Source organism: Helicoverpa zea, chromosome 31 (assembly GCF_022581195.2).
Source record: "Helicoverpa zea isolate HzStark_Cry1AcR chromosome 31, ilHelZeax1.1, whole genome shotgun sequence".
In the NCBI taxonomy this organism is placed as follows: Eukaryota; Metazoa; Arthropoda; class Insecta; order Lepidoptera; family Noctuidae; genus Helicoverpa; species Helicoverpa zea.
The window spans coordinates 15063869-15085744 of NC_061482.1; the positions used below are offsets into that span (position 1 = coordinate 15063869).

The following is a 21876-nucleotide window of genomic DNA, read 5'->3' on the forward strand; positions in this document are numbered from 1 at the left end:
CAGGTTTATAGTATAATGTCGTGGATTTAGTATCAGAATTGCACCAGTGCGACGCCGGGACGGGTCGCTAGTGATAATATATGATATAGCCTTGTCTTGGTAGGCAGGTATAATGAAGCGGTGTGATATTTTACGGAACAGTGCGATTGCCGTTTTTTTTGAACAATAGTAGGTATTTTGTTAAGGCTTATATTTCATAAGGGACCGCATTTCGCTGCGTGGGCCTAGTGGTGAAGGATACTTCTTTGGCCTACTTTTTTTTCTAAGTTATCTGAGCTAAATGTATATCGGACATCAATGACTGAGTAAATGAGAAGTAAGACACTTTGAGGAGGTGTCCTCTTTCAGTATTTTGAAGTCTCACATGCATAAAATTTGAGGGCTCCCGAATCTGAGTATTGAGAGAGAGAGAGATAAAGATAAAGAAGATCTGATGATGAGGATCTTTGTAGCCTTTAAAATATCTTCATAATATATTTTAGCTCTAAGTTATTCTGAAGACCAAAAATAAGGTGAGTAAACTGCTCCTGATGTGTGTGTTTGTAATTGTGAACCTTCTCTGACCTATTTACAGGTGTAAATAATGTTGAAGCTATACTAACAAAATTAAAGCGAAGCCTTAACCGCGAAATCTTTGACCGTGAAACTATAACAAGCAAAGCTACCGCTAAAATGACGGCAACATTCGCACAAAGCTTTCGCCAGCATTTTGTTAACTGCACAAAAAAGATTCATTCATACTTTTTAACCCTTTTCGTCAAACCAGATAACTTTGTAGATTTCAGTACTGCCAGAATCAGGGCATCAATTGTGAAATAGAATTAACAGTACTCTACTATCGTGGACGCGTTATTACTTGCTAGAACAAAGGGAACTGTAACCTAATTTTTCAGAGCATTCATGCTGCAATATGCAAGGGATTTTCGCCTTAAATGAGTACAGATTTCAGTGTCATATGGTTGAGTTTTCTATGCATGTTTTCTGTGGACGGTGTTGATAGGAAATTGTTAATCTGGACCTTTGACTTTGTGGCTGTGTTTGTACAAAACTGCGGGAGTGGGGTCGTTTTTATGTTACTATCATGGTCGCTAGCGATGCCGCTACCAGTTTGCGGTATATATTTTATCCACGAATTGTTGGGAGTAGAACCCTGAATTAGATATAGTTATTCTATCAGAACCAACCTATTTTAAAAAGTATTTCTTTACATAGCACTTCGCATGTTGTCGCTAGCTTTCGCATTTGCTTCTTATACTTATAAAATATGTTACCTTTGGTAAGCTTTGGTAACAGAAATAAATTTTTACATATTATAGTGATAACAAAGGTTGTTTTGGCATTATTTCAGCACGAACTCTGAAATTAAGTAAGTGTTTGTGGACAAAACATTTTTAAGTTTATTTAGCATAATATATATAAATATATAAAATTTCCATACTTAGTAAAAATTACTATCCTATTTAAAAAATAAATCTAACAAAACATTATTCCACGTAGACTGTAATACTCAACTAAATTTAAACTCCCATGAAAAGACTTTACATTCCCGTGTTTAAAACAATGAAACTGTCAGCGGAATTCCTGCAACAGTTCAACAGTTTTACGTACGGCTTTATTATTTTATTTAAATACACATAATCAGCTTATGTTCCCCCATGGGAGGGGAACCCGGCTTATGTAACATGTATTATATGACACGCCATTGTCACAATTGTACTCATTAAGCTCATAGAAATTCCAGGTATTCATTATAACGTACGTACGGTTCAAATACTTAATTAATTATAAGCCCGAATTGTATTTGTTATGTTGTTTTGATTTGAGCTCACTGATTTGAGGGTACGTTTTGAATGCTGGCTGCCGACTGCAACTGCCGACGGCATATGCTACGACTGCATGAAGTCGGCAGCAGCTGCACGACTGGTTTGTACTTATTTATTTATTTATTTATTTATCCAACCTTATCACTAACATTACAGATATAATCCAATGCGTTAGTGAGGCACTTTTCTTACAAAATTAAACACATTCAGGTAACAAAAAGAAAAAAGAAACACAAGATACACATTTACACCAAATAAAATTAAAAATTATAACAATAAAATAATGAATTTAAAGAATAAAAACAAAAGTACTATAAAACTAATCTAGGTAACATAATATAAATAAAATTATCTTTGCGAGTTCACTGAACCGGCAAGAAAAAATGTCAATACTTTTCTGGATTTCGTTAATAGTACGGATCGCTCGCGTGAGAGGCGTTTTGGCCAGAAGGTTGGTCCTGGCGGTCGGCACTGCCAGCAGTGGCGGGCGCCGTCGCCTCTCCACATAGCGGTCCGGCACACTGAGACACAAGTACCGTAGTACTCCGGGATTGTGCTCCTTGCCACGGAGTAATTTAATTAAATACAGTATCAGTGTAAATTCCCGCCGCACCTTCAGCTGGTTGTACCCGACCATACCCAGCACGAACAATGTGGGGTACATTAGCGGGTACAGCGGATACACCCCGTACAGCCTCCAGTACAAGTGGCGCGTGAACTTGTTCTGCACGCGCTCCAGCATGCAGCATTATGTATTTATATGAAACCGTTTGGGTCGAAGCGGCAGCAGCACCTGTAGTCGCCCTTAGATTTCGATTGTTTTCATGCAGCGTGTAACTTTAAGAAGTATTTTAAACACTGTATAAGAGTTAAATGGAGGATTAGAAAAAAAACATTATTATTTCAAGCTCCTTAATCCACACCATAACCATAAGTTTTTCTACGATAAAAGAGTACTCTTCAATTCCGTAACGTCCACGGACTTAAAAACCCGGACTTCATCTTGTTGACCGATCCCGGATCTCTGCGGATAGTTAAAGCTTTTAACCTTTTTAACTCTGTTTCGATATCGGATCTAGTGTTCATTTCCACGAAGTTTCAATAAAACTCGTCTCACGGTACTTAGTGAATAAGTAAATGGAAAGCTTAGTGGATGCAGCGGTGTCGGATTTCCCCGTGAATTCTCAAATGTTTTAAAGCCCGTGGGCGGTCACTTTAATTCCGAGATTTGGTTTCTAATTAGTGTAATGTAACGAATGCACTTCGGATAGGAATGAGATAGTGTGCTCGCACATACACTAACTAATTAGTTACTTAACTTAGTATCTTATGTCTTCGCCTGAGAGTATGTTTTGGCTTGTTATCTTGGCACCACAATCATTAATTTGGCATCCTGGGTTGCAAGTATGAGTTACTGTGTGATGGTATTTTCTAAGTAAAAGTTTGGCGTCTACATAGGTTGGTTCTTGGTTAAAAATGATAGCATGGCTAGTAACCGGGTTAATTGGGACTCAAAGGTTATTTATGTCATTGCAACGTTGCGGGCACAGGTCGTAATTCAAGGGAGGTGAAGATCGTTGCAGGTGACAAAGCTTCCAGAAGATTCCATTAGATGCTGCCCTTGTTATACACCGCACCCACATTTGTGATTAATACTTTTATTAACATGTATATGTAACATGGTTTTGAACCCTTATCTTGTCGTTCGCGACTCAATCCTGCTCAAAGCTTACCTACATGTGTAAATAAATCATCAATTCTATTAAATCTATCAAATATTACAAACGTAACGTTTGGGTTCAGATGTTTGTTGATCAACCATGATTTAACTTAGCAGTAATATTGCTTGTATATCTGAATAACATATGAATCTAGACACACGGCAGTGTATCCGCCAAGTTCGAGCAAAAAAAGCGACACACCGGCCGTGGGTTATATTACACGAACCATTTCGGGCCAAATTCGACCCCCCTGTAACTCAAAATCTATTTTATTTACGCATATCAAATTCTATATCTATGCAAGTTTTAATAGAAAATTAAATACTTGATTCATTGCGTTTAGTAGGTTTATAACAAGGTGTATGAAAACTTTCCAAGTAACATCATTAAAAAGTAACTATTTTTAACTGAGGTATGTGTATGGAACTTGGTACTTATTCAGATCTCACTTCTTTTATAGGCGAAGCATTCCCATATTATCGAACTTGGCAGTCTTTCACATTTTTGTTTTGGGTGGGTTACTTTTTCATTAAGGTGCAACAGTGATCAAAAGCTAGTCAAAAAATGGTTACCCAAATGCACTGCTTTTCGGTAGTTATTTTCTGTAAAGAATTTAAGCAAAACGTTGTTTTGCGCCAAAATGTCCCTCTACTTCCCGCTTTGTAGAAATTGTTTTAACGTAAATATTAACAATTCTGAATTCAATTATGATATTCTCCTTGGCGGGTCCAGTTTCATATTTAACTTACAAACAACTGTTTGCACTGGTTAACTAAATATTAATTGCATGGAAGCAAAATGTAATATTATATTTCTGTGTTTTGGCGAAACGTATTTCATATGTAAACATTATTATAATCAGTTTTGAAATACACAAAAGTATTTTGATGTGAAGTTCTCGTTTCTGGTGCAATTATACGTAGTTTTGTATAACTTCCTCGGTATTTTATTTAAATAGAGTCGGGTAATGTGTTAAAGCAGGAATAATTTATTTGTTTATTTTCTTGCCGAAAAAACAATCTTACAATGTATACACATTTCATAACAGTTAAAAGAATATTTAAAAAAAAAGTGATGAAACATGTAGTGTGGAATACTGTGTAAATATAAGTTTGCAATGTTGTCGATAAAATATGGAGATTTAGGGGAGAAAATGAAACGTTACTTCATGAAACCATACTATTGCACAAACCTATGTCCGTGTCTACTTATTTGTTTTAATGTATTTCAATCCTAGGTGGTTTATTTGGTTATTACATGGTGAAACTAATCATCAATAAATTCAATGATTTGAAATTTTAAATAATGCATAGCAAACGTTTTTCAAACAATGTTACCACAAATATTTAACGGTAATTATTCACCATTTCACCATACTTAACATGTAAATTATTATTAGGACAAAACATTATAAACTGTAAGCGTTATAATATTAATGAATACATTTATCGCATGACTGAATTAATAGTGATAGGTAGTATGTATTTATTTTCAATAAAACCTGTTTATTTAGTTTTCCAACATGTAATTAAAATAAATGCATGTAAAACTTCTATTTAAGCATGAACTTCTGGGAAAATTATGTTTAGCTAGCATGCGATGGTGTAAACAGTTGTAATACTCAGTCATTAGTCTGTTATGAATTCTATGTAAGTAAAAAGTGTATCCAGGAAATCCCATGATTTTACAAAGGTTTACTTACACATACTTACAAAGTTTCAGTTTGTGAGTGTGTTTCACATCACATCACATCATCAGCCTATAGCAGTCCACTGCTGGACATAGGCCTCTCCAAGTGCACGCCACTGAGATCGAGTGTGAGTGTGTTTGTTCGTCCTTTATGCCCAAATGCATGAACTTATCAGGTAAATATTTACTTAATATCAGAATAACATAGGTAGGATGTTTTAATTCTGGCGCGTGAAATAGTTCCCTCAGGAAGCGAGTAAAAACGCTGACGGAAACTAGTAGTACTTAAATATATTACGATAGCAAAAATATGATTAAAATATTTATGTAAAATTCGTTCGCAAGTTTACTTTTAAAGGTTGCGGAATTAAGACAGCCGTGAAAGCGGTTCGCGGGGAATTCTCTGCTCACACGGAACTCGCGACTCATACCGACGCTGCCGCTCATACGATGCTTTTGTGACTGATGCTCATACCGAGGCTACACAGCCCGAGGCATCCGTGACGCGTGCCTCACAACGTCTCTACGAAGCTACGAACTAGGAAAAGATTATAAAATAAAATCCCGCGAGAAAAGAGATCGCGAGCAGCGGTGGCACGGATTAAATTGTCGATGTAAACTCGCTGCGAGAATTTTATGCCAGAAAATGTATCAGCAAATATTTATGACGGACGATGATAAATATTTTATAATGTCTTTCAAGTGTAATATTTTGCATCAGTTTTATATTCACTTAGTTCTTTTTTAACATTTTGATAAAATGGGACATTTATTTCAAGATTTCTCAACTCTCTTGTGAAAATTATTCAATTATCTTTAAATGGAGTATGGTAGCTTCTCTGTAATACGCTTCCTTACGTATCTACAAGATATCAACAGAATAACCATCACGTGTATAAAATACCGACATTGCCTTGTTCAAAATACCGAATACTATATCAATCACTGATACATACAATACATACCTGTCGCATGATGATGATGTGTCAAATCCAGACTCTTACATCGGTACATCTCAATGTCTGGCTTACCAGACAATCTTCATACGAATAATTGAATACACGAGCAAACCCAGGTGGAAACGATGCCATATCGAACGTAAACAATGATAAGCCTGTTGTCTGTTGTCAAATATGCGGAAATCACAAATCTGCAGCACAATGCCTGTCGTTCTGTTTGTCTGAACTAGCGGCTATTAGTAGAGAGCTTACTGGGATAATACGGAGATAACGAGTCTTTGTGTGTTTGTTCATATCTCTGTTCGTTAGTCTAGGAGTATAGCTGGACTTATGTGCAAGAGGCCTCTCTTGCACATAAGAGTTTTATGCCCTGGTCGGGAAGATATCGCTTTGTGGTTTTCGATAAACTTTCGGCCTGGATAATGGTACAAGTTGGTTATTGATACCCGAGCATCTAAGAGCATGTAAATGCCGGTAATGTGTCCAATCTCTCTCCGGTCGTCTCGTATTGCCGTCTTTTTGCTGGGCTGTTAGAGTGAGGGAATAGAGAGAGTACACCTGTGTCTGCGCAAATGTGCTTGTTCACTACAATTAACTCAGTACAGTCCGCGTATCTGGTTGATCTCTTCAGGGAGAACAGCCGCCGTGGCCGACACCGGGTGCCGTCGGTACCGATCGCCGTCGGACTAACCGTGTATGAATGATTTCATGAATATTTTGTGACAGCTCAATAGTATAAAATATCAAAAAAGAGAAGGTTATTCTATCTAAGAATATAAATGAATAATATATTACTTCAGTAGCTTTTACATCGCAGAAACATTTAATTACTGTGGCGATTTCAAATCGACAACGGTAGGAATTACAGTCTTCAATTATTAAAAACTTCTTATACCATTAACAGTTTATACTAACCATTATCTTAGGCTACAGGGATCAGAAAGATCTTAGTACCGAACTATATATAATTACTTCTATTTTCTGACCATCGACAAGAAATTTAACAAGATAGTACCAGACAAGTCATAAAAAATATTCTTTACTAGCTTCCACCAGACCTCACCTACTTCCTAAGAAAACTACTTCTCGTATAAGGATACTAAGTAGCCGCTATGTTATTCTGAGAGCTACATGAAAGTTCAAAATCAAATGTGTCAAACAGTTACAAGATTTCTTTTAAAATCAGGAACCAAGTAAAATATGAAACATAATGATTTATTAGTAAAGTTCACCCACAGCGTATATACATATACAACATGTAACGTAATTAACGCACACCCTCAAACACCCCAATTAGAATATTATGTTATAATCATAATACATACACTGAATTTTTAATTTAACATGTATATGCATTGTTATTTACTAAATTAGTTATACCAATTCTTGGAGAACTTTTTGGTCATACTACTACGAACGCAAATATCGCGCCGCGCGCCGCTCGACTCGACACAACATAACGAAACTACGGAAAAAGCCGACAATACACGAAGTCTTATTACTTTGAGTTACGGTCTATTTGAATTTGTTTTGACTGTACAAGGTTAATATGACAATAATTTCCGTAGTTTTAATTATTTTTGGGATAAAAAATTACCTATATTAAAAATGATATAAATCGATTCAGTAAACGATTCTGAACAAACTAGTTTCAGGATGTGCGTTAATTAAGTTGCATGTTGTATATACTTACACATACACAATACACAAAATCCTAGGTTCTATTCTAATACATATGCCAATTAAGGGCGACTGATAAACAGATAATACTGTTAACATATACGTTTGTTCTTATTTCTACTTATAAAGCATATCCTTGTTCCACATAGTTTGACTGTAAAGGCCAACTCCAATGACAAAGTCTGACATTTAATTTAAAATACACGAGTTGTTTTCAATTCTATAATAAAGGACGGCAGCTTTCAGACAAGAAAACTGAACTATATAGTTCTTATTTACTCTCAGTTATTTCTTAGGATTCTTCAGAATCCTTAGGGAAATATTTGATGTATGTAGAATAAAATTAAAATGAATAGAGAAATAATTATTTATTTTCCTAGGTTCTTCGTAATCTTAGAAATACTTTGTCCGTGAACAGTCGGCCGACAGTTGCTCCAACGGTAGACCAACATGTTTTTGATCAAAGTTTTCAGTCGGTCTGATTCCGGCCAAATATCCTGATCGTTGTTATGTACCTACTAATATTCCTCTTCATATTGATTTATGAGTTCAAATTAACTATCAGCCGACTAAAATTTTGCAGTGGGCGGATACTCTTAATGCTGAAATAATTTCTAGATACTTATACTAATAGATACTTTGATAAATTGTTATTAAGATGAACACGCATCTTGAGAAATCTACTTTACGTTACTAACAGCCAGTTTCTTCATCAAAAGTAAAAGCCAAAGTAAAAGTCAAAGTAATGTCTAAAGCAAAAGTAACGGTCAAATTCATTTTTTCTATTAGTTTTGCTGTCACTTTAGCCTTGAAAAAACGAATTTGACCGTTACTTTTACTTTAGACATTACTTTGACTTTTACTTTTGATGAAGAAACTGGCCGTAAGTAAAAAAATAACTATAAAACAATACAAAATCATGACAAACAATCACAATCGATTTAATTTCATTCATTCGATTTCGATTCGCATTACGTCAAAATAGACATACAAATCATATTTAAAACATAAAAAATTACACAGACATATTAAAAATATGTCAACAGCTTTGACAAAATAGGTATTCAATAAAACAAAACAAAACACAGTTTTAATTTTAGAACAGTAATTCGATTGGTAGCTGGGTAATTACATACGAATGCCATGCTTCGGGGAAGTCGAGCGGTCATAGACCCTAGCCATGCGTCATCGATAGGGTTATTTGACCCTACTACAAGTACATTTGAATGTAAGTTCCTATGTTTGTTTGTTACGAGTCAAGGGATTGTTGAAATGCCGATTACCGATAACCGATACCGATACCGATAGCCGAGTACCGATTTGTTAAATACTTTTTTGTTAACATCTGAAGACAGAAAATTATGGTTTGAAGTGTAAGTTTTTTTTTACAGCTACTTAATTCAGTATTTGCAGGTTCAACCGGCTAATCTTTCTATCATGCATTTGTCATCAATAACAAAGTTATTTTTTTTTAGAAGAAAGTTAGCCACTCTTTAAGTGTCTTATTTGGAAAACATACAAAACCTTTTCAAACTCAATGACTGAAACGTCGATATACCTAAATTCTAATAAATCAAAACCGTAATTAATACCAACTCATCACACAATCCAATAAATTCACAAACGTATTCGATTAGCTCCAAATCGAATTAACGTCATCGAGTAAGTATCGAGTACATGTAATATTCAATAACATCCCTAATTTTGATTACAGACCCATCCTTAATATTGGTATAAATACCAAAACCGTTGAACTGGTTAGGTTGGGAAGATGTACTCAAGAAATTGTTATAGGCAATTTTTTTAAGTAGCTTCTGAATTATATAGGAAGTCATCGAGAGTAGATAGTCATTCTTCCGCAAACCGACCGTCGGGATCTTAGGATGCGTCTACACGGTGCATGTAGTGCATGTAAGCTGCGTAAGTGCTTCAACATGCGCAAGCGACTTGCACCGTGTAGATGCACCCTTAATCTTATGATCGATCAACCTGTACGGATGTAACTTAGCCACCAGCTCCTTATGTGGTAACTAATTGTCATGGCCATGATTATTGAAATTGTCGTAATCAATATTGTGAACACAAATGGTCTTAAGCAGCAATCCAATAAAACTCATTATAACCAATATAACAGGCTTCATCTTGATGTATATTACAATGCTAATATCATCTATACTAAGTAAGGAAAGATATAGAGATGCCACAAAGAAGATAGGTCAGGCAACTTCTTGTAGGTCAAGCAAAGTAAGGTGATCAGTTACTAGAACTAACAAAGCGTTTGGGTTTCTTGTCAATTATAAAAAACCGTCAAAGATTGGTCTTGGTGATTTTATTTTGAAAATTATGGGCTGGTTCTAAGGAAAGCGTGTAATGGTGGAGCTAGTAATGTTCCTTGTCCAACAAACACCCACATTTTGGCGTGTTGCTTTCTTAGGAGTATTTGCATTATGACATCTCTGCTAGTCATTTTGTTCTCCGTGAATCGATATAACTGAGCTTGTCATAACCTATTACGAACTCGAGTGTCTCGATATTGCATATTTGTCATTAAGTCCTCAAGGGGCTTGGTTTGAGATGAGGCTGCCAAGCGTGAGTTGCGCAAAGTGGAATTCTAAGTACTAAGTACTTGCGTTCCGTGGAATCATGTTAAAGTTTACACTTAGGCGTTTAGTTATAACACCTTAAGTTCTAACGAGTTGTAGTTGTTTGAATTATTGTGAGACGTGAGCAGTTTTTATTAAATAATAATTAATACTACTTAGCATCCGCAAGCAGTCTCGTAAGTAAGCGTTCCCGTGTCTCAACAGGATTACGTACGCCCAGATAAAAGTAGCTTATAGAATTGCTCGATGAGAGAAACCTTTGGCACAGAAGGATTTTCACAAAAAAAAACTCTTCGGCTTTATAATTAGTTCAGATTTTTAGGCAGTTCATCGTGCATAAACTTGGGATACTCCAGCTGCATATTGAGCTCACCGTTGTCTAATATTAATTTCATAATTGGTTAATAATAGTCGTCAATCCCATTTTCAATTGTTTTTCTTTAGTTCGTATTAGGTTTATGTGGAACCCTCCGGTCAGTGGCACCGCTTTCAGAAATCGCTCCCAGGTCCTCTAAACTTTTCAGTTAGCAAGCCTCTCAGCTAAATGGCTCTTGCTTTTACTTAGTTCTAATTTAAACGTCAGAACTCAACGCAATTATAATTTCTAACTGACTCCTCAAAAAGGAGGAGGTTTGCAATTCGTCGTCATAGTTTTTAAAAGTTTTATTTTGACATTGCTAATACGTCGGAATTTCTTCTTTTATAACTTATACCTGTTTAATTTTTGGCATACACGGTCGGTTGCATAATTTAACTATAACTAACTATAATGATAAACAAACCACTCTCATACTTAATTACTGTGTATATATATTTTTACGCGGCTGGTAATGCCTTAGCTATCGTTATAGTTAAATAGTGCAACTCACTAGGAATACAATCACGTTACATAGCTAGTACCAAATCTATGGTTTCAATAATCCGAAGGGCTATTCCAGACTCGCATATTACAAGCGTCTAGATCATTTTAGGCAACGCGTATAGAAAAGGCACTTGTCAAAGTCATATCATAACTTTGACGTGCTCATAAGGTTCTATAAGCATAAGTTCCTATAACATACTATTCAAAATTAGAACAACCCACATGAAGATAACTACATTATTTATTTATAATTTTTGCACAATGTACACTGGCGGACTTAAGGTCTAAGGTAGAGAACGCCTAAGGTTGCGTCTACATATGGTGAATGTGCCGCGAATGCGCAGCTGAGCGCGTGCAATCACGGCAATGGTCTATGGTGGTTTAGTCTCTTTAACGCAAACTCACGCAAGGCTCGAACAAAAATGCACGTGTGTAGTTCGCGGACAGCTCGCGAACGTCCCGCGAGCTGCGCATTTACAGCGCATTCACCAGATGTGGACGCAACGAAAAAAAAACGCGTATGATGTATGTGGTGATGACTAAGGACATTATAGGCGTGAATAAAGCCCTAGTTCTGAACTCGCCCTAACCGCTTCTAATCCTGGATAGTGCCTACCTCAAAGCAGACTGTCACGTAGCTTAGACGCGAGAGCTAATAGTGTTGTGATCTAGATATCGACAGGTAAACCTTCTGACATAGACTAACCAGGGCTGGCGAGATCTGTCCTGTGTCGATAACGACGGCCTGTAGCGAGCAGAGACAATACACGTAGTATCAATTTGTCGCCGAGCTGTGTATGTAATGGCTAAGTATATTGAAATCTATTTGAAGATCCATTTTCACGGAATCTGTCATCAATCAAGAAAATATTAAAAAATACTATAAAAAGGCTTTCCTAATTCAGCATAAAGCTTAATTCAAAAAATCATTTTTATAATAAAGGTTGACTGAATGCTAATTCATTGGATAATTTACTTTAAGTTTACAATGCTGATCATCATAAAACGATAAGTTAAACACCTTATAGGTTTAAAAAATATGTCCTACATGTACTAAAAGTCGTTGAACCTATATCTACATATGTCTGCATCCATTAACATCATTGGTAAAGATGCGCCTGCATAGGTGCCTCATCATTTCCCGAGCCTTTTTCCCAACTGTGTTGGGGTCGGCTTTCAGTCTAGCCGGATGCGGCTGAGTACTAGTGATTTACAAGGAGCGACTGCCTATCTGACGTCCTCAAACCAGTTACCCGGGCACCCAATACGTCTCGGTAAGACTTGATTCACCTAGGTATGTACTTAAACCTCAAAAATGAAAAACAACTTAAACCAAAATAGTTCACGTGTGGGATTTTATTGACGTACTTCTGGCATAAACCTCCTTTGATAATAACTGTGTAAAGGAGAAGTACTAGCCGTGGGTTCACGTGGGTTTTCCCGAAGGTGGGGACTTGTTATGATGGGAAAAAACCTTTGCTAAATCAAGAAAATAAAGAATATTTTCTTAGATATTCTATTTTGTAAAATCATAACAAAGTTATTAGTATCTTTCCTAAGAATTCTATTTGTGGGTTAGTAGTGGGCGACGAAGAAACTAAGTCGCCTCGTGGAAAAATGGGACCTGATAATATCATAGAAACTAGCTTTTTAATACTATACGTTTATTTATATTGTTATGAAAACATTGTTATTTCTAAGAATATTCCCACGTCTAGCTCAATATTGGGTGCTTCACAAATTGTTTTTTTATTCAATAACTTATATATAAAATCGTATTGTGTATTTTTCTGCTAAATTATTTATTAATAACGTAATAATTACAAGGAACTACAGTGTATATCATTACTAATAAAAACTAGTAAGTTCCTTCCAGTAAGTACCTATCCTTAAATGCACTAACATAAAAACTCTATCAAACTACAATTTACAGTCAAAATATTTCCATTTTCAAAATATTCCAACTATTATTGCCAGCATTAAACCACACCAGATCAACATTCATTCATCGGAGGCATCCTACCGCGGAGTCCTAAAATTAGGACCAACTATGGACACACCACGGACTGGCCAATGATATCTGAATAATGAAAGCGTGGTCACCTGTAAATGGATATTTGTAGTTCCATTAGACTGGATCCGCATGTTCGATTGCTTTTCAAATCGGGAGATTTGAATTTAGAATAGAAGGCAAAGACTAAAATGTCTCTGGTTTTTTAAAAATAGGTCAGCTTTTGTGGGGAAATGTGTCAAATAATTTTACCTACTAATTGGAACTCGAGAGTATTTTTGAAATCCCTCATATCTTATGAAAGTCTGTTAAGTGAGGTAAGATTTAGATTTTACCAATTCTAGCGATAATAGTTTAAACGTAATGTTAACTAGATGAAAAACAAATGCGCAGAAAATAATGTTAAACAAAAATAGTTAGTACAAGAATGCCTAATGTTGGTTCATTTTATAAGTGCCTACGTTTTTTTTTCTCATTACCGAAACTTATTAAAATCTTCTCCATCTTCTCCAAAGTAATCAAAACTTATTATAAGTCAAAAGTCAGTTCAGAATTTCAAACTTATTTGTCTATGTTAGATAGTTTTGGCATTTTCAAAGGTTACCTAGTTCTGAAAGTATTCGGATTTTTACAATGTTAAAGTTTTGTATTGAGATAAATTGAAATGGAGATATATTGTAAGTTGGTTTTCAAGAATAGAAAATGTATGAGAAAATGCAAATGCATTGTTTCATATAATGATGTAACGCGTCCCAAAGGGGAGATATGTCTACCTTATCTTAATGCAAACTTATATTTTGTGACTTGAGGATAACATTTAAATTGCCACATTACAAATGTGGACTGTGGGCGACTTATCGGCAAGGAATTCTCTTTACATGGGTAAAGAGAGTTAGTCCAAATGGGCATAAAAATTGAATTAAGAAAATTAGCATTTAACTCTCAGCAAATAGAACTATTAGTTTAAAAATATCTTAAAAATAACGCTTAGAGGTCAAAATCTCTATTTAACATAAGTTAAAATTATAAATCCGAATTGTTTGTTTATTTGCAAAAATCTTTCATTGTTACATAGCCCATTTATCGCGTAAGACTTTTTATCCTGATAGCTAACGTAGTTTCTATAGCACGCGGCATGACTAGAACCAATTTTAAAATATATTTTCTTCAAAAATACACTTCGAAATAAAGTAAATTTCATAACAAACCAGAAATATGCGATGTAAATGCACAAATTCTGGCGTGACATTCACATTTCAAGCCGAATGCTCTGAACGTAACTTGCAGGCGAGAGGGCGGATATTAAAAATCGTTTCAACATCTCGCTCGTGATTTCCATTATCCTTTTGAAGATGCTTTTCTATAAATAAATATCATATTTGCAAGGTATATTTAAAGGAGCAATTTTTGTGACAGCCACACGATGAAGTTGTTTGTTTTGAACGTGGGAGTCTGTTATTTCATTTATAATTTATTTATTATTTGTTCTTAGCGGTACATTTTAATTTTCAATGACTTATACAATGTCCAACAAAACTATACATATAGTTTGTCTGTTGGATCAAAATGAATAAAATATTTTATGATACTATGAACTACATGTATTATAGTGTTTTTTTTATTAATTCATACATATACTTATATCATACAACATATACTTCTATTGTTTACAAGTTACAAAAAGTGTAATAGGTACCTCGGTGAATGCAGTATATTATCTTAACGTTCTCCTCAGTCAGTCGTTCTATCTCAGTCAAGGCCGGAGAACATTAAGTAAAGAATACGCTGCATTTTAAAGAACTAATAAAATATGCAAGTTTCCTTCATAAAAGTGAAACGGAGGAAGTTTAAGAGTGACGTGGCATCTCAGCCCTGAACTGAGATCAGCATTGTCGGTCACGGCCGAGCGCCGACCTCGCACTCATCAAACATCCGGAATTTTTCATGTCATCCCGATGCAAGGTTGTCGTTGTAATATCGAATATTTTTCAACGATTTTTAATACTTTTGAAGGCCAAATATCTTCGTGTCCTCCACGTGGAGGATACATTCAATAATTTTAATGCGAATTCTTGAAATGATTTCTTAGCAACTTTCTTAGCTTCCACTAGCAACGGTTTTTGAAGGTCATGAACATAATAACACATTTTCCAAACATCTTTCATGAATACAGAGACTTTTTGAGATAAAAAGATGCTACGCCATTTCGTAGCACGTGCTACGTGAATGCTACAAGCATGCTACGACTGGCATTAGTAGCGCCATCTAATAAAACGGGGCTGAACTAACTACACTCACGTACGTCTTGCATCGCATCATTCATTCATAAAGCTGTCTTGAAGAACCTTGCACACTAACGTAGAATGTCTTAAGACGCAAAATATTATGCTAATTATTATAGCAAATTCGCATTTGAATATAGAACCTGATACTGCTTTGAAAGCTTGATCTAGTGTTAGAACAGTTTCTTACATATTTCTTATAGTAGAAGGGTTATGAAAAGTGGTGAGAAGTCAAGTGTGTAATAACTCTAAGACCTAAGAATGACGTTAGGCTTAGTTCTAATGCAGTTGATTGAAGTGCTGTTTGATAGATGGCACTAGTCTGCACTACTGTATTTAAACTGAGAAGTTCGGTATAGCAAGGGTAAGGATACCATGAGGTGAAAAATTTGCAAATGCAAAATGATTGTGGATGCATGAAGAGTTTGAGGTAGACCGACGAAAAGATGGATGGATTTCTTAAGGTTGACATAAATGAGAAGGGATTGGATGTCAGTATGACGGTTAACTCGGAGGAATAAGAGTGGAGAATATATTGGGCCGACATCAAATAACTTGGCTACAAAGCAAGATGAAGCCTACATACTGGTTACATATAAATATTTAAATAAAAAAGAAGATCATGTAAATATCTGTCTCTCAATAATGTGACACATAATAAAAATATACCTTTTAAAATGCCTGTAACGTTAGAACTATAAGTAGTTGTGTTAGTTCATAAATAACAAAATAATCCAATGAATACTAATTGCGTTAGAAATAATATTACTTAATTAAGCAACGCACGATATTCCGACAAACGTGAGGAATTCACATCGAATGCCTTTTTAGGGTCAATGACCGATATGTGTAGGTGGCATGTGGCATATTCATATGTGGAAATTGTATAGTCTAGTACGTGGTATATTTTTGTTTAAAGGTTGTATCTACACGGTGCAAGTAGCTTGCGCATGTTAAGGTACATGCGCAGGTTACATGCATTTTAAAAACATGCGCGTCCAGCGACTCGCGTGCTCTTGTCACTTGCGCATGTTAACTTGCTCCAGCTACATGCACCGTGTAGATGCACCCTAACTTAATAGTGTATTCATTTATTTTGAGCGATTGTCAACTTGCTATTGGAATGATACACCATGATTACAAAGTGTGTTGAAGTATATCGTGGTTCTACGGTTCATGTACACACTTTTCTGATGGGCCAAATTATCAGACTGCGTGGCAGTACAAAGTCTCGTTTTTTTTTGTAGTTGAATTTTAAGGTCAGAGTAAATTTTCAGCAATTTCGTTTACAAAACATTCGCATATTAGCAAAGCGAAGCATTTGAGCAGCAGCTGAATTGACCATAGTTCTGCGCAAAGCGTATTTGACGCCTACATTGAATATTTATGATCAACAGAAAAACAACTTCGAATTTTGATAAAAAACTGACATTATTTACCACAAAATCCAATATACTTTCAAGAAATAACTCATATTAAATGGAAATCTATGCAATTTAAAGGACTCGCAAATAATATACGCCAGCATTCTGAACACACATTATACATATTTAATATACGAGTGAAATGCACGTGCTCAGATTCATTTCAGCTAATATAATTAAATACACCCAAAATTGAACTTTAAGTCGTTAGACCAGAGTTGGTTGTCGGATGACAAATCTTTCCCTTTTTGTTAAGTTGTAAACTTAGCACGAATAAACTAATTTAAAGGAAGGTTGTGTTAATGCGAGTGAAATTTTGAATTTTATTTGCTCGTTACTCTAATTTGAACTTAATTTAAATGCAAAGATAGAACAAATTAGAGTGTCACATTATAAAACATACGTGATTTAAGAATGTTAAATTATTATCTCGTCTAAAATTACTTACATTACCTTATAGTCAGTGTTCTTGTGCAGAGCACTCTTTCTTCACACTATTTGTATTTAACAATTGATATCATTTCTGAGTGTATTAGATAATGTTTGTTCAGAATAAAATAGTAAAGTCACTTCAAGTAGGGGCACGTTTACACCAAACGATTGAATGCTCATTCAATCCCTATTGATTAAATTATTTTAGGGAAAATAAGTAAGGTATGAACACCTGTTTACATAATAAAATGTAATAGAGACATTAAAATGATTTGAATGAAGCCTCATGTTATAGGATAATTACTCTAGTTTTCCATACGTTTGGTCAAAACACAATATAGAAATAGCCAGGTAAATCCAGATTCATTAAATGTCTCGTGTACCTACTAGATATTTTATTTAGACGATTATTCCAGAGGTTTAACTTACAATTAATACCTATATATATTCCAACAGTTAAATGTGTCTTTTCTTCCTAACCTAAAGGTACCTAAATACCTATTCATTCCGATAAGTAAGCAGTTTACAACTTTACACATATATCCTTACATTTAAATGTTTTTCTTCCTAACCTGACATGATCAGATAAGTTAGAACTTTAGTGAAGTACTCACCATTTCTCCTCCGCGCCATCCACCTTGATGTCAGGGATGTTCGGGATCTTCTTGTTGAGGTATGCTGAAGATATCTTCAGCAGTGCCTGTGGACAAAATATAGATTTATTTAGTAAGTTTATTAAGAAAATAAGAAGTAAAACCAACCTCTCAAGTAAGAGTTCAATTCCAGGTCCGGCAAGTACCAATGCAACTTTTCTAAGCGTGTATGTGCTTTCTAAGTATATCTTGGACACCAATGACTGTGTTCCGAATGGCACGTTAAACTGCAGGTCCTGGCTGTCATTGAACATCCTTGGCTGTCGTTACGGGTAGTCAGGAGCCAGTATTGGTTTGAACTGGTAATTGGGTTGAGGAAGTCAGTTATGCAGTCGCTCCTTGTAAAGCATTGGTACTTACCCGCATCCGGTTAGATTGGAAGCCGAACCCAACATAGTTGGGAAAAGGCTCAGCTAATGATAGTAAGTATATTGAACTGTCGGTAAAAAGGTTTGGTCATACTGAAATATATGTTGTGAAATATGTATATGTTTTGTTAATCCTAAGATATTATTTCTTCTTTAATTTCGGTTCATGGACTGTACAAAAAATGGTTCATCATAGTTTTGAAATTATTTTCCTTTATAAGGGTCTATATCTGCGTACTTTTAATTTAAATTGATGCACTAATCCTTGCATTAAAGCGCGACAGACAGCTTAAATTTGCATTTATAATATTATTAAGACTAGATATAGATAGATCGTGCAGTCAACACTTCACTGGTTTCCTTTGACGCGTCCCACGTACCCAGTGGAGCAAGTCTGGGAGAGCCTTTATCAATGCTGTGTGAAACCACTTTACACGCCAGACAGAAACTCCGTCAATGAACTAATTAACTATTTGTAGTTTGTGTAATCAGCTCATTATGTTCACACTTGTACCAATATATCGATATGTCTTGTAGGTATTGAAGACAGGAGGCCTACTGGTTTGGGTCTGTTAAAGGTTCCAGTAATTTAATAATTCTTGTACTTTTCTGGAGACTAAAAGAATGGTGACATTTTTAACCGACTTTTCAAGAAAAAGGTTCTCAATTAGACCGCTTATTTTTTGTGTGTTCGTGAATGTATCCATCGTTCATGCACAGATTTTCAAAACATAATTTTGTATATGTTGTGGGTGAGTTTACAAACATACAATCTCATATACACTAACTCCCATGCCAAGCAAACCCGTGACAACTGTATATGTATGTGTGACAATAATGTACCTACTGAGGTACATTATTCGAGACGTTGAATCACCACGCCATATACTTAACTGTTGTTTTGAAAACAGTACGACTTGGGTGGAGTACTTCCAAAGAGAGCTATTGTTACTGAAGCAATATTACAAAGACTGATTACAACTCAGTACTCAACAATATCTTTCTCTGTGTATATACCATGGAGAACGAAATGATTAGCGGAGATGTCATAAAACAAAATCTCTTTCGCAAAATCTAAAAACGTAGCGCGCCAAAATGCGGGTGTTCGGGAAACGCGGAACGTTATTCAATCAAGACCAATCTTTGCCTGATTGGTTTTGATTTGACAAGGAACCCAATTACTCATTAGTTCTAATAACTGATCATGCCTACGGTATGTTAAATGACCTACAAGAAGGCATCTACCTTCCTTATGGTATCTCCGCTACCCTTCCTTCCTCCGTGGTATACTCATTATACATATATCTCTATATACACAACATACTATTGATCTGTAATCACATTCATATTAAATCCGGTCTTCCTTTGTAAGGAAAAGATATTGTATTAGCTCATATCCAATTATTATTTGATTAGTAGGAGAACTACTTGTAGCTACTTACTAAAGGGTTCTGAGAATGTTATCATATTATTTGTGCGCGTCCCGTGGGAACTACTGCCCGTAAATAATGTAGGATTCTATAAATTTAAAAAATTGGTTAAACATTTTTGAGTTTATCCTTTACAAGCAAACAAACAAAGTTTTGATTTTATAATATTAGTATAGATAGATGTTTTATCTAACGAAAGCGGGTGGGTAATACTTGTGTGTGTAAATGTACGTGCACATTGTTTTTGTATGCGTAAGCTGCGTAAGCGTCGGGAGCGCTCAGTACTTAGTGGTCATGACGCCGAGTCATACAAAGATACGAACGATTAATCATTACCAGCCTTTTTAATGTACCGCTGCTGGGCACAGACTCTAGGCAAGATTGAGCGTAAGTCACCGCGCTCGCTTAAGGCTGATTACCAATTATAGTCTTTTTAAGTACATGCTTCTTCGACTATGTTTTTCTTTACCATTCAGAGGTGACATTGATGACCCGATGACATTTTTATGTACAGATAAGCAAAATGTAGGTACCTTAAACACCTGTTTTACACATACAGTTTTTAAAACAGTTTGTGTCATTCATACCCACGGCAAGGCGACGTATAACTTACATACATAGAACTTAACTTCTATATGCAGCGGAAGGAATCCTAACTAAAGTTACGACGCAGAGATTTATAAATAAGTTAAATAATTTCCCAGACTGCACGCAGACCTAAGGTTGTAATTATGAGATAAACGCGCAAGTATAATATCGCCTGACTTTAATGAGAATAAAATCTCTTCTAATTACTTAGGTGTGGAGCTATGTTTAATTTAATAGCAGAAATTCTCTTTGTAATAAAAATTAATAGCGGAGTAGGTAATTATAATATCGAATTGAGAAAAAAATCATAGAGGTATGTGTATAGTGGTGTAAAGTCGTCAGCGTCGTGAATACGCAAATGCGGGTTCGATTCCACTTATACTCTTTAAGTGTACCTTATATACTAGTACCTAATGAGCTTTGAAGCTACAAGTTGATTCAACCCATATATTCATAAAAGAAAATTGGAAGAGACGTATATCAGAAGCGTCGCCTTACTCCAATGAATTCTACAACGCGTAAATAAAATTCATGTACCTACAAATAAAAATGATGAACAAAAAAAAAAAAAATTTGGTAACGACATAACTAGTGGTCAGCCGTATGGTTTCTATTCATATTCACAACTCGTCGAGTACTATCCAGCCGATCTAAATGCCCGATGGTTTTTTAGGAAAATATTTGAAAGCTGGCTATCGTTGCTTGAATTGGCGACCATAGAATATTTTTTATTTGTGTAAAAGCTTTCATCCTTTAATTGGTCATCTCAGGTAAATTTTTGTGCCTTTTCTTCATGTAGACTGACTCAAGGAATAATTCGTTTTAAAAAATATTTCTTAAGTAAACCGTCAGTTGCACAAATTTATTTATTTATTTATTATTTATTTCTGACACTTTTTATCTTGTTGACAAAGCAATAGATTTAAGGAAGCTTTAACTTTAATGGAGCTTTGAGCAACTGATGGTATGTCCCTTAAATTAATATAGTCGGAATGAAAAATTTTTTTTTTACAGACTATTAATTGTCACTTGATCAATTAGAATTTATCGTCTGAATTTGTAACCAGCACCAGAATATTCAAAAATTATTCACGCGTTAAAATAAATAAAATATATTAAAAGTAAAATGCAACATATAAAATGCGAAGTGAACTTACTATGCATGCTCTAACATTGTGAGTCACTGTTCATTCGAGCTCGGAATCTCTCGGCACACTAACTTACAATATCAAAAAGTTTATAAGGAAACGCATGCTTGCGATTTAATCGCGCGTAATATGTGTATGACTTAATAAGATAAGTTTTTTTTTTATCTTTTCATTTTAGAGTTCCGTACTTCATCATCTCCCGA

General features: G+C 35.3%; 1 protein-coding gene across 1 annotated transcript in view; it reads right to left on the reverse strand.

The window, feature by feature from the left end:
• The window catches only part of LOC124645026 (protein nervous wreck-like), a 111824-nt gene that overhangs the window by 21826 nt on the left and 68122 nt on the right, over positions 1 to 21876 (reverse strand). The window contains exon 3 of the mRNA XM_047184765.1: positions 18101 to 18186. Coding sequence (XP_047040721.1) covers positions 18101 to 18186 — 86 coding nt within the window. The remainder of the gene's footprint in view (positions 1 to 18100; positions 18187 to 21876) is intronic.